This window comes from Tympanuchus pallidicinctus, unplaced genomic scaffold, assembly GCF_026119805.1.
Source record: "Tympanuchus pallidicinctus isolate F22 unplaced genomic scaffold, pur_lepc_1.0 scaffold20, whole genome shotgun sequence".
Taxonomy (NCBI): Eukaryota; Metazoa; Chordata; class Aves; order Galliformes; family Phasianidae; genus Tympanuchus; species Tympanuchus pallidicinctus.
The window spans coordinates 3,530,189-3,547,805 of NW_026294722.1; the positions used below are offsets into that span (position 1 = coordinate 3,530,189).

Here is a 17,617-nt window from a genome sequence, read left to right on the forward strand (position 1 = left end):
GTTGATGAGCACAGGTATGGGATGCTGGCTTCCTAACTCCTCGTACGTTAATTCAGGTTCTGTGGAGGACGAGTAAATAATTAGGTTTGGAAACAAACAGAAACCAAAGCCAGAAGCTGGGAAACTGACTTTCCTGTACAAGCATTGAGAGCTGCTGCTGTTCCTGCAGGGTTTTGGTGCTGCGAAATCAAAGCCTTTCTGCTTTAGAGGAGGTGGATCTTCACATCTTATTGTGTATTAATTCTCTTAGAGGTTTTGGGGGGGAGCTCATGGGTTCTGCACTCCAATTAACTGCTATTCAATAGTCTCTTTGGGCAAACTTGGTAATTGTTTCATGTGCCGTGGAGAGTGTCAGTAAAGCTGCTTACAATTTCAGCAACTTACAAATCTTTCATTAAGGAGGCTATATTTAGTCTGCTTTTGTAATCGACTTGCAGGAAGTTTGATCTGCAGCTTTCTGTGAGGAGAAGGGAGACTGAAATGATTCCTTCCAGTGGCAAGCAGCCTTTGTATGCTGTTTGTAGGACTGGAGAGGTTTCGGTGACCTGAAATGTGGCTGAGTACTGCATGTCCTTTCTTGCCTTTGAGATTTTTCTATTTTTATTTTTATTTCTTGCAGAGCTGAACCAAATTTGTCCAAACCTATCTGCCTATTTCGCAGCTTCCCATGCAGTTAACTGCTTCAGTGCATTGGGCTGTATTCCCTTCGGTCTTCCTGCTCACCAGGTATTTGTGTAACAAACTCATGTTGGCTTACACATGTGTAGGGAGTGAGAACTGGATTCTGGTGAACTAATGCTAAGGTCTGTGGGATGACAGGTTGTAATTGGGGCGTTGAAGCAAGGCTGGTGTAGCTAAGCCCCACAAAACAGTTTTTGTGTGGAAACCAAGTAGGGAAAGAGCATAAAGGAAGCTGCTCAGCTCTGGGCTTGTCTGCAATACAGCTGGAGCAGCAGCTTAGCTTTGGGGTATGAAGGATAACAGGAAGTCGAGGTGGGGAAAAAAGTGATTGTCAGAATAGGAGCTGCATCTTAACGGCGAGTCTCCACCCTTGTGGGTAAAAGGGTGGTGGTGAATCTTGTTAGGAATGGTGTGGGGGTAATTCAGCCATGGACACGTAGTGCCAGAAGGAAGGTGGGCGCTGCTGCCGAGTGTCTGCAGCGGGAAAACGAAGGCGCCGGGCTGTTCTTAGGAAATTGAAGGCTAAGCAAATGCCCCAAATACTTTTCAAGTTTGGTACGTGTCAACAGGTTTTATACCTTGGGCAACTTGTTTTATAGGTCAGAGCCTGTCCAGGGCTGCAGCTTCAGAAAAAGTCAGGTCAGAGGTGGCTTCCCATTCAGGGCTCTGCAAAACAAAGCAAACCAGCAAAGTACAAATATTGTGAGAAAGTGTATAGATTTGAGTCATCCCATAGATGCTGTGGTGGTCTCTTGAGAGGGGTGAGGTTGGGACAAGTGCTTTCCTGTAATTTTGCTTGCCTTTAGGGAAGTGCCAGAGGTGTCAGCTGCGTCTTTCCTATCTGAACTTTGCTATCATTTGCAAGTTTGGAATTTACCAGATGACGCTAGTCGTGTTCTGGAGATTTTTGGATAAGCAAGTAAGGAAAATGAGCTATGCCCAGAAGAACAGGGAAGCTAGATGCCCTGGAGGTTCAATTTTACTGCAATGTGAAGGTAAAGGAATTTGCATTAGCATCGAGTGCATTACCTTTGTCTTGCCTTAGAAAGTAAATTCTTGTCTGAGTAGCTAAGTGAAATGTAGTCATTTCTTTACAGGGAAGAAGGATAAAAACGTTCCTCTTAAAATATGGCAAATAGACTCAAATTCCAAGCTCTGTTTTCCAGGAAATACCAGCAGTGGTTTCACAACACAGGCAGTGGTCAGATAGGTGGTGGGAGGGCTGGGCTGGGAGCCTTGGTCTGAGTGGCCCTGGAGTTGGAGTGCAGCAGTGTGAGCTCTGCACACCTGTGGGCTGGGCTCTGCGGGTCAGTGGGTCCTAATGGCGATGGGCTCTGAGCCTCCTGCAGGGGAGGGCAGTGCAGGGCTGGCCTCACTCAGTGCTCTGGGGGTTCTGTCACTGGTACCCTCTGTTCTTGCTGCAGGACAGTGCAGCTTCTGCTGCATGTGTTGGTGCTGCTGTTCCAGGGAGGTGGTGGGATTTCTGCTATGACTGCACAGCGAGTGACGGCCATCTACTCCCCTGCAGCAGTCACAAATGGGTGGTAGGATGCTTTGTGTGCTGTCCAGAGAACTGAGGGTGAAGGGTGGTGCCAGTCTAGGACCCCTGTGTTGCATCGTTCCTTGCGTCTGGTTTGTTTTTCTCTTGCCTGCACCATGGGTGAATGTGAAAATCCACCCATGCTCATCAGAAAGGGCTTTGTTGAGACCTGACAGTCCCCCAGATCTATCAGCACCACTGTGATTTATGGCAGGTTTTTCCTTGTCTTGGTCCATCAATAAAGCCAAGCTAAAGGTCCTCAGGACTGAAATGAGCTTACAGCTGATTCTTGGCCAGTCAGCATCTCAGTGAGCTGTGGTGTATTAATAACCACTCCTCCGCGTGCGAATGGTCTCACTTTGCTTTGGCACTTGGGCTAATGCTGCATTAAGAATTCTCCTGGGCAATGGGTGCAATGTGTAACCATCTGTAACTCGCTGCTTGCAGAGCAGCAGTGCCCAGCAGGGAGGGCTGTGGCCGTGCCCGTGGTGCAGTGCTGTACTCAGGGACTGCTGGGCAGCTGGGTGCAGGGCTCTGGGGCAGCTGGGAGATGCGTAGGGCAAAGCCCACAGCATGGATTTGTCTGGCCCTGTGCAGTGGGCTGCAGGGTGGTTGGGGATAATGCAGGAGAAACCGGCCCTGGGACGAGCTGAACCCCAGAGCTGGACCATAACTGCAGCATTTGGTGTCTGCCATGAGAGCTTTGTTCCTTGTCAAAGCAGCCCTGCTCCGCTGTGCTTCGGATGGATGGGAGTGACCTTCAGAAAGAGCTGTGCTAATGTTTATTTTATCAGGACCCAGCTTCGAACCAGAGGAGCAGCCGGTTATTTTTAAACCAGGCATTGAGCAGCTTGAAGCCTGGCTCAGCAGAGCTGCGTGTAACAAATGCTCTTTAAAGTACGGCTGTGCATCATCTCTGGCTCTGAGCAATGCTCCTGCCAAGGGAGAGCGGCGCAGGGCTCGTGCCTGTTAACCCTCTGGGGCACTTTTGGGGCCGTGCTTTGGAGCGGCCATCCCTGAGGCTCTGTGATGCCAGTGCTTGGGGCTGGCTGCAGGGGGAGGGCACAGACCCCATCCCATTTCCCCCCCCCCCCGAGCTGTGGTTCCCACGCTGTAGGGTGGGCACTCTTCATCTCTGTCCCATGGACCCGGTGCTGCCCCTTGGATTCAGTGCTGCGTGGAAGGTGAGAAGCCAGGAGGAGAGGGGGGAGGGAGGAGAGGGGAGGCCCTGCTGGGCCCCTCCGGCGGAAAGGATGCTCACGAGGCAGGCATGGCTTTAAAAGTGAAAAATAGAGGTTTTATTCAGTGCTTGCATAGTTAATTCCCATCAAGGCAACGTCCCATTCCTCACCGCACCATCTCTGCGGTGACAGGAACAGTTATTAAAGCAAATAACCTGCTTTACCTATGCAGCAGGGTTCTAGGCAGTATGTATTTATAGAGCTATAAATAGATTTATGCTATATGTGTATATAGCACATAAACAGCTTCGTGCTCACAGTATACAATCTTTTCTCTACCAAATTGCATTCGGAGCATTTTAACTGGCAGGCGTGAATGCTGCTGCTGCGCGACCGGTGCGGGAGAAGATTGTCTTTCTATTGTTTGCGTTATGAAATGTGCTCTGCGTCCCAGGGGCGTGTTTAGAGCTGCGGAAATGAGTGAGGCTGCTGCTGGGCTGCTGCAGGAGGGCCCCGAGCTGGGGCTGCGTCCACCTCCCCGGGGAGGGAGAGGAGCGGAAGGCACGGCTCGGCCCCGGCGGCTGTCAGTACCGCGGTTATCGCTGTCCCCCAGCCCCTGGGAGTGGCGGTGGCGGAGGGGGGCTGTGGTGGCACTGGGCACTTGGAGCTGCAGGGTCCCGTGCCCTCGGTGCGGGTCAGGCTAAGGTTTGCAGTTGTTTCTCCGCAGCATTGCCCAGGGCTGGAGCAGGGCGTGGGGACGTGGGGGGCCCTCACTTGGGCAGGGGTGCGATGATGACGTTGCGGTAGCCCTTCACCCCTGTCAGCTTGTCGCTCTCAAAGTCCACCATCAGCTTGCGCAGCCCGGCCTGGCGCGGCACGAACTCCATCCGGAACTTGGCCTCAGCCTGCGGCTCCACAGGGTCCTCACTGTGGGGGAGAGGGGTGGAGGGGTCAAGCGTGGTCCCTCCAGGTCCTTTTTCCCCTGTGCCGTGACACCCCCAGGACCCCTATGGCACTGCTGAGCCCTGGGACTGGCTCGGCCCCACTCCCACCCTGTCCCAGTGGAGCTGCCGTGGGCCCCAGGACCCCCCAGCTCCCTCCCCACCACCCGGCCCTGGCTCTTACAGCTCCTCAATCCTCTGCCCCTCAGTGAGGCCGGCGCCTTCCACCACGAACGTGCAGTTGTTCAGCGGCTCTGCCAGTGGGTTCACCAGTGTGATCTCTGCCACCAGCTTCCGCTCCTGCATCGGCTCCCCTAAAATCTGTGAGCAAAAGGGATGGTTGGACCGCAGCACTGCGCCAGGACTGAGCTCCCATGGATTGGAGCATCTGAGGCCTCGCTCACCCTGATCTTGATCTCCGGGTTCTGGATGTAGACATCCCTGATGGCCACCACGCTGTCACCGCTCTCGTACTCAGTCAGCAGAGCCACCACCTTGATCATGTTGTCCTGGGTCAGATTGGGCCCATACTGCTCATAGAGGATGCGCAAAGGCACGGTCTGTACTGAAGGCAAAGCAGAGCAGGGTCAGTGCTGCTCCTGAGCCAGCACACAGGGTTGGTCAGAGGAGCTGCAGGAGGGTCTGCAAGCATGCAGGTGCCTGCAGGGAAAAGGCAGCATCCCTGGGCTGCATGAGGTGCAAACATTGTTTGGTTGATGAATCCCAGTGTGCAGCTGCTGATTGCATTTGTTATGGACTCCTGTAGGAGAGAAAGCTTGGCTTGCATTAAAAGTGAGCTTGCTCTGGTGTATCAGCTGTATGGCATTTCCAAACCCTGAAGGTTCTGTAGAAAAATGATATAAATCAGAGTGGTGTTTAATTACCAGGCAGCAATGCTAATTTGTAAGAACAGCAAACCAGGGTTCAGCAGTGCATTGGGCTCAGGCCAGGACAGCTCTGACTCAAATAATGCGAGGATGAGAGAGGTTGTGTCCTCTGCAGAGGGGATGCTGAGCACGTCAGCACTGCTGAGCACAGCCTGAATTCAGTGCTGCTTTTCCCACCGGCTGAGGGCTGGGGGCCGGAGCCACTGGGAAAACCCCATGCAGTCCTTTGGGATCTGCTCATCCGCCTGCTGCCTCCACACAGGGTGTGTGAGAGCAGGAACTTCCGCCCTGCTTTAAGTGCATCATCAGCCTCCTGCCTAAGCAATGTTCTTTAAGCAAAGATTTAAAAGCCACAGCTGTAAATCAATGTGAACAGAACCCCGAGGAGGTACTGCTTGCTGTGGGATGGGTCAGTGCTGCAGCCTGTGGGGGCTGCCAGAGTAGAGGCAGCTCAGGGCTGCCATGGGATGTTGTTCTGGGTTAAAGCAGGGCTGCATTTGTGCCACGGGATTAAACACAAGTGCTGCATTCTGCCAGCCTGGAGTGCGCTGAGCCAGGGACCCACGGGTGCTAGTGCAGTGCGGATGAGGACAAGAAGCACTTCTCATGGCTGGGAGCTGGGTGCGTGCCTTGCAGCGGTTTCTGCCCATCCCACAGTACCCTGGCCCGGGCCCAGGCCAAGATTTGCACGGATATTATTGCTGCTCAAGCCATTGTGTGCACAGTGTGTGCGGTCGGTGGCTGCAGGAAGAATTTCCTCTTTGGGAAGCTGCCAGCACAAGCTGGGACTTGGCGCTGGGACAACTCCTGGCTGCTGGTGCTGCAGCATGGCCCCCACGCCCGGTACCCCCCTATTGCCTTACCCAGGCGGGGCTGCAGGGTGAGGTTCAGCAGGTCCTTGGAGCCGCACTGCGGGCCCACCTCGCCGTTGTAGCTGGCAGTGCGGGCGCACAGCCTCAGCCTGCACTCACGCTCCGTGTCTGTGTCGTTGCTGATGACAGCGAAGACGTCGAAGTCGGAGCCGTTGTTGGCGCCCTCCGACAGCTTGATCCGCATGTGCAGCCCCTCGTCCTGCTCACCCAGCGAGCTCTTCTCGTGCTCTGCCTTGCTGAACACCTCTCGCTCCTTCTCAGACCCTGCGGTGCAGAAGAGCTCCGGTCAGCAGAGTGACGTTGCCCCTCCTCAGCGCCAACCCTGCGCTCCCTCCGTGGCTGCCGTACCCTCTGGATACTTGTAGGTGTGGGTGATGTCCTCGCGGCTGTCCCTGCCGACGCTCTTGGTGCTGATGTTCTTCCCCACCACTGAGGAGTGGGTGCTCTTCCTCTGCTCGCCATTATTCTGAACGATCCAGTACACCACGTCGGCATTGACCTCCGCGAAGACGAAGGGGATGTCGTACTGCATCTGCAGGTCGCCCTCCTTGATGGCCTTGACGGGGGCCGGCCCGCAGCAGTAAACCCCTGCAGGGAGCAGGGCCGCTGCTGTTGCCCAGGACCCGGCCATCGTGGGAGCCACGGGGCCGCCCCATCTGAGGGCAAGGCATGGGGGGACACGGCCGTGCCGCACCTTCGCTCTTCTCCTGGGGTGTGGGGTCCAGCGCTTGCCACCCGTCGTATCCAGGTGCCAGGTCAGGCCGGGTCATCCAGCACTCCACCCAGCAGTGGAAGTTCCTGCAAGGGAAACGTGGTGCTGAGCAGCTCCTGCCCCGTCCAACCGCGCTGGGGATGCCGTGGTCCCAGTGCTCGCAGCAACTCACCAGATCATGTCCCTGGAGCGCCGCTCCTCCACACCGTCCTCGCTCAGGTAGCGGTCGATCACCAGGTTGCCGTTGGTGTCGTGGGCAGAGTTGTAGTTGGTGACCACACGGCTGGGGACACCCAGGCAGCGCATGACTGCGGGAAGCAGGGCAGCATTGGGGCGTCCCACTGGTCCCACAGTGCCACGAGGGGTGGCAACCCGCTGGGACGCCGCTGGGTTTGGTAGCATGGTGGGGAACAGGCACAAGAGAGACTGGGAGTGCTTTGGGGGCAGCGTGCTGCAGCCTCCATCAGATCTCAGTGCCGCCTCTCGCTGCGTGGAGACACCCTGGGGAGCAGCAGTTGTAATGTTCCAGAGGAGGGCTGTCAGCTCTTTTGATTTGCAGAAAATCTGCTTTAGCTCTCTGCTATTTCTCTTCTCTCTACAGAGTCTCACAGACATGAAATATATAACCGTGCACACGCTCACAGCCCAGGGAGAAAGGCGGTGCTGCAGCGTGCCCACATCTGTGCACTTAGCAGAGGATGGCCTTGGATTTTCCTTCTCTTCTGCCCCAAACTGACTATGATGGTGGCACTGAAATTATCTTGATCTCAGCGGATTCATTACTTCACTGCAAACTTGACCTTAACACTGCTTTTCTTCTCCTGAGCCACAAATTCAGCCTCTCCCTCCTGGCCAGGGCTGTCCTTGGCACAGCAGAGAGCTAATTGCAAAGCCAGAGAGGTTCTTTATCATTTTTTCCCTCCGTTTCCTGACAAATTGGAATAACAGAGAACCTAATTTCTCAGAGGCTGAGGTGAATGGACTGCTGCCCTCCCTGCAGTGCATGTGGGGTGGCAGGTGGCTGGCAGGGGGAACAGGGGGCCCGGGGGCTGTGCTCACCGGTGCACGCCACAGCAGCGAAGACCCAGCACTGGCCGTACTTGACAGGCTGGCAGCCCAACCTCCTCCACCTCTTGAGGATGTCCACGCTGCCGATCCACGCCATGGGGCTCATCCCGTCCTCATAGCGGTTGTCCCAGCGCCCCAGCAGCACCCCGTGGTCTTCGTCGTTGCAGTTGACCTGCAGGGTGACACGAGGAGATGGCACTGTGTGGCCCCTGGGTACAAAGGGACAGAGCACACTGCCCAGGAGCAGGCTGGATGGAGTGCCTTCATCCAGCTTAGTCTTTCTGCCATCGTCATCAGGCAGCATGGAGGGATGCAAGAGCTGCACTGGGATGCACCAGGACGTGTGTGGCTGCGATGGAGGAGCATGCTGAGAGCTTGTGTGTTACAGGTGCTGCAGAGGGTTGGTCTGCAGAGCCCTGCTGCACTCACCATGGCGCTCACCACCCTGCCAATGTAAACGGGGTCATTGCGATGAGAGCAGTCCAGGTTTTGATCCCGCAGGAATTTGGGGTTGATGTCCAGCATCTCGAGGCAGATGGCCAAGATCTCATCTTCAAACTGGTGCGAGAGAGAGAGAGAGAGGGGAGAAAACACGGGTGAGGCATGCAGTCTGCGGGTAGAGACAGCGCAGTGGCAGCACCACTTTGTCCCATTTGTGCTGCCGTGATAAGGAGCTCCATCCTGCTGCCAAGCACGGCTTTCAGGAGTGGAGAGAAAAGAAATCTCAAAGGGAAAACTACCTATTTCTCCACCTGCAGGTGGGTCTGGGCTTAGGGTCTTCTGACAGTCACGGCCCTGTGCTGCCCAGCACACAGCCCTGTTGGGAGCTGGGCGACGTGGCTGCACCCCTCCAGCCACCGGGGCTCCCACACAGTGCTGGGTGCTGCAGCACAGCTCACGGTGCTGCGTTATCGGCACGGCCGGCGCAGCCCTGGGGAGCTGCTATCAAGCACCAGCTCTCCTGTGGCACCGATTAGAAGCGTGCAGCCCTGAGCTCCCCATGTGCTCCCAGGTTCAGAAGGCAGCTCAGCAGTGAGGTTTTGTTTGCTGTGTGGTGCTGGGTGTCCCAGGGCCGTGCTGCACTCACCTGCCCGAAGTTCCAGGGTGTGGAGGTGATGTAGTCCCGGGAGCCCATGTAGATGAGCCCCTGCTGGGACAGCACGTATTCACGGCGCTCGTCCTCTTCCTGCAGGTACACTGCATCGTCTGCGGGGAGAGCAAGGGATGGGGCACTGGAACAGGGCACCCGGGGCTGGGGTTGCTCCTGTCCAAAAAGACTGCTCAAGAATTTCCACTCAGTTTGACCCGAGCTGATGGGAAATCATCAGTGGGCCTCTGTTTCCCTTTTTTGTTCTTTTCTGACTTCTCTTTCACTTTCCTCCCCTTTGTTTCACACAGCAGATTTTTTTCCCCAGGGGTGGGAACCTCCGTGGCTGAGAAGCAAATGGTGGGAACTGGGAGTGCTCACAGCCATCAGGACCTGTGCAGGGTCACTGCTGGAAACAACACCTCTTACTGGAAAGGCTTTCAGGAACAAAACTCATATGTCCGCGGCATCAGCACTCAGCACAGCCCTGGGTGAGCAAAGCTTCCTTGCAGCCCTTATCTCCAGAGCCAGCACAAAGCATCAGGATTCAGGAAATTGGTCCCTCAGCCAAGGTCAGCATGGGGGAGCGCAGGGCTGCTCCTGGGGCAGGGGAAGGATGTGAACAAATGACTGCCAATTGCCAGCTGTAATTAACCTCCAGCAGGTCTGCATGCTGCCTCCTGCATTGCTGCGTGTCTGGGAGCTCCCAGGAGCCTTTTCCCCACCATGAGCTGCTGCTAGGGACGTCAGGTACTGGGTGCCAATATGAGGAGCTGTGTCCTGAGTGGAGGAAGGGACTGTGGCCTGCTGCAGGGATCTGCAGAGAGGGGAAAGAGCCCTGGGACCTCTCCGGTGTTGGGAAGGCGAGAGCCTCACCTGGGTGCCAGGCATTGAAGAGCAGAATGAAGTCCCCGAGGTGGAAGCTGGAGCCCTGGTACTCGGTGGAAGCCTCCAGCGTCAGGCGGTAGCGGCCCACGCGGGCACTGCTGGGGGAGCAGAGCGAGACACAGAGCACAGCCCCGTCCTGCTGCTGCAGCACTGCACTCCAGGTCCCCTCTTCGGGGCAGTCAGTCAAGGTGAAGTGCGACCTGGTGCCCGACGTCTCGATGGGGCAGGGCCCTGCAAGCAAGGGGACATCAGCTTTCCCCAGTGCCAGGGATCCCGTGCAGGGCTGTGCAGTGCAGGCGTGTCCCCATGCCTGCTGGGGGGGGACAGAAGCCGCCTGCTGGGGGGGGACAGAAGCCACCCTCTGGGACCCAGGAGTGGAGCCAGGTAGAAAAACCGTGCAAATGCCACCAGGGCTTAGAGGCTTTGGGATGGGGGCATGGAGCCCTTCCCACCAGGTTTTGTTTCTGAGGGGTTTGCTCACAGCCCAGGGTGAGGCTTTGCTAGGCTGCCCCCCAGCAAGCAGCCGGGTCACGGTGCGAGAGCAGCCTTTGGCACAGAGCCTGGAGCCCTCAGCACGGAGCTGCTCTCAGCAGGAGCTCCGCTGCACGCGCACAGCCCACGGTGAGCCATGAGCTCAGCGGCTGCAGCGCTCGAGCCGAGAACACAGCGATCCCTGCCTTCCCCCTGGGCCGTGGGGCCCCGCAGCTGAGCCCGAGGCGCTTGCACGTGGCCGGCTCCAAAAGCTGCTCCTGGGAGCGTGGATACCAGCCCCAGCCCAGCCCTGGTTGCCGGTGCTGATGGGCTTGGCTGGTGGCCATTGTGTTCCGGAGCAGCCGCAGCGAGGGCGGCACAGCAGTGAGCCACCAAGAATACTCATGAACTCATGAGAGTGACACAGTTTCTCCTCTCTGCCCTTTCGGGGAGGCTGGGTTGAGCTATCCCTGTCTTTCTGGCAGCTTTGGGCTCTGCCTCCGCCTCCTCCTGCTGCAGAACCTGCTGTCCTGCCACGGCATCCCGGGGGCCTGGGCAGGGCTCTGCAAGTCCATCAGCCCTAAAAATACAGGCACTATTTTTGCACTGAGCCGATCCCCTCTGTCCTGTAGGAGGTGGCACACGAGGTGGCACATGTCCTGGGGTGGTTTCGTTGTCCCCAGGGGATAAGATCTGGCACCTCCCCTCTCCCCTCCAACCCCATGGGGTAGAGCCTCTGGCGAGGGTGCTGGTCGAGGCTGTGCCAGCAGGGCTGTGCCTTGGCTGGAGCCACGGATCCTTGGCCCATTTTGTGCAAGCGCAGGGGCTGGAAGCCAGCCTGCAGCCTCTGACCTGTTGCACCCAGGGCTCCCATAACATGCAGCTCACAGTGCATGCATGGTATGCAGGGAATGACTGCAGCATCACCCCAAGGAGGAAGGGCTCAGCTTCCCAGGAAACCTTGCCCTGCGCAGCATGAGCGTGGTGCAGTTTCACTATGAGTTCTGGCCTGATTGACTCAGCAGGATACAGCATCCCTAAAATAACTCTTTCCCCAGACAGAGTTTCCTCTTTGTTTGCCTGTAGCTGCACTCAGCCTAACCCCTATGCAGGGTGTGGGCACTCAGCTGGCAGTGGTGCCCATCCCTACCCCTGCTGTCCATGCAGGCTCACATGGCACAGCCAAGCAGCACACGGGCCCCAGCTCTGCAGGCAGCCTCTGGTCGAAGGCCCACTTCGGTTGCACCCCGGGAGTGCATGGATGCTGGGGGCACCCTGAGCTCAACCCTTGCACGGGAGCTGCGGCACTCACCCGTCTCCACATTGAAGGCAAGTTTGTCCACCCCCTCCTCGTAGTCCCGGCCCGTGAAGTTCAGGGTGATGGTGAAGGGCTGCCCGCGCCGCACCACCAGCTGCTGGCTGCCCATCTCCGCCGTCCGGTGCTCGCGGCCATTGCGCTCGCACTGCAGGTCCCACGTCTCCAGCACCAGCTCTGCGAGAGGCACTGCGTGAGGCTCTGCCAGGCAGCATCTCCCCGTGCACACAGGGAGATCCCAGCCCCGGGGGTGTGGATGTGCCCTGAGCATTACCCTGTGTTTGGGATTTCTCCTCAATCCCAGCCTGAGTCTTTGTGGGGCCTCAGCAGTCCCCTCTGCACCAGGCAGCCCTGTGCAAGCGCCGTGCCCAGCACAGCCCTGGATCGCAAGCATCCCCACTGCACAGCCGTGCTCTGCATGTTGCCGTACCCAGCACCACAGCAAAGCCCAGTGCTCATTCTCTTTCTGGGAGGCTTTGTGCCAGTTTGCTGTCTACGTCCCTCTCCAAAGCACTCTGATATGGAACTTGGCTAAGTGCTGGGAATGCCAGAGATGTTTCCGTGCCTCAGCTGCGGGCAACTTTCCTGCATTGTGACTGCTGAGAAATGGGACAGACGGAGCAGAAACGCAGTGACAGAGGCGGCAATTGGTTCCCAGGCTGCGTGCAGGGCAGTGACACTGCTGGACACAGGGCTGTGTGCTGGGAACAGAGCTGCAGCCCAGCGCTGCGCCGCAGCAACGCGACGTTGCTCAGCATCGTTCAGGGCCGCTGACCCCTGAATGCTGTGCAGGCAGACAGAACGGAGCTGCCAAAGTAAATGAGAGCATTTAACGCTGGAGAGCACACAGCAAGCTCAGCAGCAGCCGGCCCGTGGGGTGGCTGGGGCCGTGGCGGCCTCGCTCAGCTCTCCCCAGCTGTGCCTTTCTGCAGCGGTGATCTCAGAGCCGTCCCTGGGCAGCGCTGGATGGAAAGAGCTGACCCAAGTGCTGTGTTTCCAGAGCAGAACAGAACCCCACGCCGGATCATCTGGGCGCAGTCTGCTGCAGCACAGCGTGCGGGTGCAGAGCTGAAGGCCCACATGGGGCCCTGCAGTGGGGACAGAGCGCAGGAAGAGCTTCGTCCTGGTCACCTCCCCCTCTGTGAGCAGGAGCACTGCTCCGTGCTGCCACGGCACGCTGTGTGAGCAAGAACCTCACTGACGATGTGCCGAAGGAGAAACTGCATTCGGGACACCGCAGCTGCTCCTTTTCCCCGCCACCCCGCAGGTTTGAGCACAAAGCACAAAGCGGAGCCCTGCACAGTTTGGCAGCAACTCTCCCCCGGCCGCCAGCGTTCGGAAGGCGGTGTGACGGCCGTGCGCCCGCAGCGCAGCGCAGCCTCCGGGGGTTCCGGGACAGGTGCGGGTTGTCCGCGCCCCGCACGGGGCTCCCAGAAACCCTTCGGAGGAGGACTGCCGTCCGGCACAGCAGCTCTGCAGCAGGACCGCCTCCTCCAACCGGGCCGACGTGCGGCACACGACCCCGGTCCCGCAGCGCCCCGCGGAGCCCCGTGCGTGGCACAGCGTCGCTCCGTCCCGCACACCGCGGCCGGGGACGGAACCGCTGCCGCCTTTTGCGCTCCCGATCGCGGCTCGCGGGAACGGGCCGGAGCCCCGCGCTGGCGGCAGGCTCTTACCTTCGGCCATGGTCCCGTCCGGTCCCGGTCCCGGTGCCGCCGCCTCCCGCTGCCTTTATAGCGCGGGCGCAGCGCCCTCCCCCGGGGCCGGGGCCGGGGGGGAATGAAAACGAAGTTTCCAGGAAACCGAGTGGGTTTGGTCCCACCTATTTTAAACAACCGAAAAAAATAATAATCCCAACCCACGGGACTTTGGAGGGGGGGGGGGGGAGAAGGGGGGGTTCAGCCCCGTCGGCCCCGCACCTGCCGCCCCTCCCCGGAGCCGTCACTTCTCGCAGCCCCAGCGCTTTCAGGGAAAAGGGGCGAGGCGGGAAGGGAGAGGGGCTGCGCGGCCCCCACTGCGGTGCCAGGAGCTCGGGAATGTTTTCTCCTTATAAAGTTTTCCTCCCCCGTCCCTTATCTCCATATGCTGCCATTCCCAGCCGCCTCGGAGCTGCCGCAGCCGCCCCCTTCCCGTAAACACGGCCCCGGACGATGCTTGAGGGAAGATCTGCTGGAAGGCTCCGAGGGTGAACCAGCAGCCCCACAGCGCCCGGCCCGCTCCCTGCCTTCCCCGTGTGCCCCAAGGCTGCCACGGCCCCACCACTGATAGCTCAACCCCATCAGAACTGCCGGACCCCAACCCCACTGACGCTGCCAACACCCCAACCCTATCAGCACTGCGGAGACTCCGAGCCCATCGGAAATACTGAGAGCACGGTGTGCTCTGCATCACACAGCTGGTTCTGCAGCCCCCCTCTCCATCGGGCAGATGGCTTTAATTGAAGCCTTCCCGCATCTCTCCATCATCTGTGTGTGCACACTGAGGCTGTGGCAGCAATGGCAAGGAACTCCCCCCTCTCCTACTGGGCCCCTCAGTGCTGGCCCCACAGGCAGCGCAGGGCTGAATATTCGCATGGGGCAGCAGGGGCTGCAGGGCTGTGGGGGCTGCCAGCTCTCAGGCACTGGATGCCCTCCCCAACTGCAGGGTTGTAGGCATTGGGGTCCTTCCTGGCAGCAGGGTTTTGCCTGTCCCGAGCTGACCCCACTCCCAGCTCCACTTGCAGTGTGCTGGAGCCTCTGCCACCAGCAGTTTTGTGCCAATGCAGTGTCAATGCACGCAGGCTCACCCCAAGGATGCAGGCTCATTTCTGTCCACACAAGCCCTCGCTTCCTTCTCACTGCATCTGAACTCTGGATAAACTCTGCAGCCCGGGGTGCAGCATTCGGATGTGTTTGATTTGCTCTGGTTGGTGCATGACAAACAGCCGTGTGATGGCACCGAATTCTTGGAGTGATCTGAAACAGATTTTTCTCGCTCAGCTCTGCCCCGACTCGGGATCAGCTGCCCAGCAGGAGTCTGCATGCCTGGTGGGTGCGATGCTGGGGCTGATGGCATGGAGCTGGTGGCACAAAGATGGTTCCTGCACAGCCAAGCACAGAGTAGTGGTGGTACCTGGGCTATAGCTGTGTCTCAGTTCCCATTTGGGGCAGTGGGAGCCAGCTCTGACCCTGCATCCCTGCAGGAAGAATCCCTCCACTCACAGTTGGTGCCCTCTCCGTTTACCCCTGCACACAGGGGGGTTCTGTCTGCCCTGCAGTGGAAATGCTGCAGGCGGGAGGTGGCCGTGCTGATGGTGTTATTTTTACTCTCCTTAGTAAGACAAGGATGCATTAAGAGGGAGTTTGCTCTGCTGGATGCCCAAAATAGCCCATGTGCTCAAGGTGTTCCACGGAGGGCTGTGCCTGCCCCGCTCCCACCCGCTGCTGGAGCAGCTTCAAAGGGGCTGTGCCCGTGTCCCGGCTGTTTGCTATGCTGGGTGTGCAGCGAGCTACACCCAGCCCCACGCAAGGCACATCCTGAGTTAGGAGAGCAAACAAACCCTGAAAGGGACAGTGTCTTCCCCAAGCCCTGAGTTACGCCGTCAGCTGCCTCTGAGTGCTCAGCCTGTGCTGGGCTCCTCCGCCCTGGGATGCTCTCCGTATGGCTGGGGTGGGGGCAGAAGTGGGTGGGGGTGTCCTGAGCTCCCACTGCCACCACGGGGCTCTGGGAGCTGTGCTGGGGGTCTGGGATGGGCAGGTCTGAGGGGTGCGGTGTGCTCTGGTGGCACCCTGATGTCACCCCGGTGTCATCCGTGTATCATCCCAGCGTCACCCCACTGTGGTGCAGGACAGCAGTGGAGAGGCAAAAGCTGAGCTGTGCAAATCCATTCCCGAGGAGTGCCAAGAGAAGCCCCAAGGGGAGAGCTGGGCAGCCAGTTTCCTTCTCTGGAAACCTTGGGAGCAAAGTGCTGGGCCACAGGCTGGAGGGAGGCTCAGGGAGGAATGCGTGATTTCACGACCTTTGTTCTACAGCCCAACCTGTGTTTTCTATTTAAGATGAGGAGAAGCCAACCCTCCCTGCCCCCCTTCATCCAGCTCTGAGCTCCATGCCAGGCCCAGCACTCTGACGTGGGATGTGCCTATGGACCGTGTGGCATCGGGTGCCAGCTGTGTAGAGCAGGGCTCAGTGCTCTCTTTGTGAGCTGAATGGCTTCCCCCCGTAGTGAGCCCATGTCCAGCTGCTGGGTGTCATTTCCAAGCAGCTCTCTGGAAGAACCCCAGCCCTGCTCTCCGCACCATGCCTTCGTGTTTCCTCAGTAATCCCACACCTCTTGTGGTTTCTGACAGCCGTTTTCTGGATGGATCGGGACGGCCTCCACTCCCCGCTCAGGGCTTTGATTTGCGGCGCTGCACCTCTGAGATGCATTTTCCAGGCGCTGGGATGAATGATGTGCTCACATCTCTGGTGATGAACCTGTGTCACCTCAGTGCCCCACAGCCCTGTGCCCAGGGCAGCTCCCGTCACAGCTGTGTGCCACCTTTGGGGGAGGGCTCAGGACCCCCCGGGTCAGGTTGGGGTTGTGCTGGGCGCTGGTGTTCCATACTTGGTGCCATCTTTGCCCCCGCTGTCAAGAATTTCTTGGCCTCTGCATTTGTCCCAGTTTAGGGCAGAAGCAGGAGCCTGGATGCAGTAATGCAGCCCAGGGATCTCTCCTCTCAGCCAAAGGCACCACACAGAGCAGCACTGAAGCTCAGTTCCCCAGGCACCAGGACTCTTATCTGTGCTTACCTGCAGAAACCAAAGCCCCAATCCTTGGCTGTGTGCAGTGAGCACAGGTCTGGACACGAGCAGCACGCTCTGTGCCAGGCCCCCGTCCTGTGCCCCGTATTGCCCAGGGGCTGCCATAACAGGAGCACAGAGCCCTGTGCCCAGCTCTGGGGGCTCAGTGCCCGCCTGCACCCATTGCCCAGCTCTGTTTTCTTCCTTCTGCACCCATCATTCATTCATCCCTTTGCTTTGGAAGGAAGCGTACGCAGCAGTGCAGGTGGGCCGTGGCCCCGCTGGGGAGCGCAGCTCCTGGGGACCCCCCACAGCTCCTGACAAATGGCTTTGCCATTTCCTGGGTGGGAAAGAGACATTGATTAACTCCTGCACTTGCCTTTCTGGAAAGGTTATAGCTTAATTGGTCAGACCCGGAGCCATAAATCAGGCACTGAAGGAGCAGTGGAGCTAAGAAAAATTTGTGCAGAATGTTACAAAAACACTTTTGGGGAGGATGCACCCCACCATGAGCACAGAGGTGGGCAGGGAGCTCTGAGCATCACGACAAAATGCTTTTCCCTCTGCTGAGGAGCTGGAAGCTCTCCTATCTGTTATCAATTAACCTCAGGGTTTGCAAAATGTCATATTATAATGGATTTATTTATTTTTTTCCTTTTGGAAAAAGAAGAACAACAGGAAAGCCATTGTTTGTTTTATTGGGAAGAGATTGTAACCAGGTTTGAGAGATGATTCTCTTTCTCCACGGGAAACGCTGCTCTTCTCTGACTTCCAAAACAACGTGGAAAACCCACAGCCTGTGGGCCAGGCTGGGCTGGGTGGTGGGACAGCAAGACCCCCAGTGCTGAGCTCACGGTTACATGAGGAAGGGGAAACATCTCAGCATGGAGCACTGCTGGTGTTGTTGCTGTATGCCAGCAGAGCAGCCTGCAGCCATTATGGGGTTTGACTCAGGGCTGCTGGGGGGATTTTGTCTCCTGGATTATATGATGGCACCGATGAGATCCCGCTCTGCTGCCACCTGGTTTGGCTGCAGCCACCCTTTCACACCGGGCTGAGAGGCACCCAGAATTAATTAGAACAATCCATCCTAAAGATGACAAAGGTGTCGATGAGTGTTTTTGTCTTCCAGCAGCACCGGGACTGCGGCGGTGCTGTGAAAGAGATGAAGAGCAACTCCAGCATGGATGGACCTCAGAGGAACTTGTACTGTGGG

General features: G+C 58.0%; 1 protein-coding gene across 2 annotated transcripts in view; it reads right to left on the reverse strand.

The window, feature by feature from the left end:
• The window catches only part of TGM2 (transglutaminase 2), a 136,640-nt gene extending 123,182 nt beyond the window's left edge, over positions 1–13,458 (reverse strand). The window contains exons 1-13 of one of the 2 annotated variants that reach the window (XM_052684243.1): positions 13,320–13,458; positions 11,641–11,820; positions 9,846–10,088; positions 8,970–9,088; positions 8,312–8,440; positions 7,874–8,054; positions 6,987–7,122; positions 6,797–6,900; positions 6,451–6,690; positions 6,094–6,366; positions 4,748–4,908; positions 4,528–4,664; positions 3,493–4,329 (exon numbers count right to left, since the gene is read on the reverse strand). In XM_052684243.1, coding sequence (XP_052540203.1) covers positions 4,173–4,329; positions 4,528–4,664; positions 4,748–4,908; positions 6,094–6,366; positions 6,451–6,690; positions 6,797–6,900; positions 6,987–7,122; positions 7,874–8,054; positions 8,312–8,440; positions 8,970–9,088; positions 9,846–10,088; positions 11,641–11,820; positions 13,320–13,329 — 2,070 coding nt within the window. In that variant the 5' untranslated portion in view covers positions 13,330–13,458 and the 3' untranslated portion in view covers positions 3,493–4,172. Of the gene's footprint in view, positions 1–3,492; positions 4,330–4,510; positions 4,665–4,747; positions 4,909–6,093; positions 6,367–6,450; positions 6,691–6,796; positions 6,901–6,986; positions 7,123–7,873; positions 8,055–8,311; positions 8,441–8,969; positions 9,089–9,845; positions 10,089–11,640; positions 11,821–13,319 lie in introns of those variants that run through there. The other variant, XM_052684244.1, reaches the window with a different exon arrangement.
• Between the last annotated feature and the right edge of the window lie 4,159 nt (positions 13,459–17,617).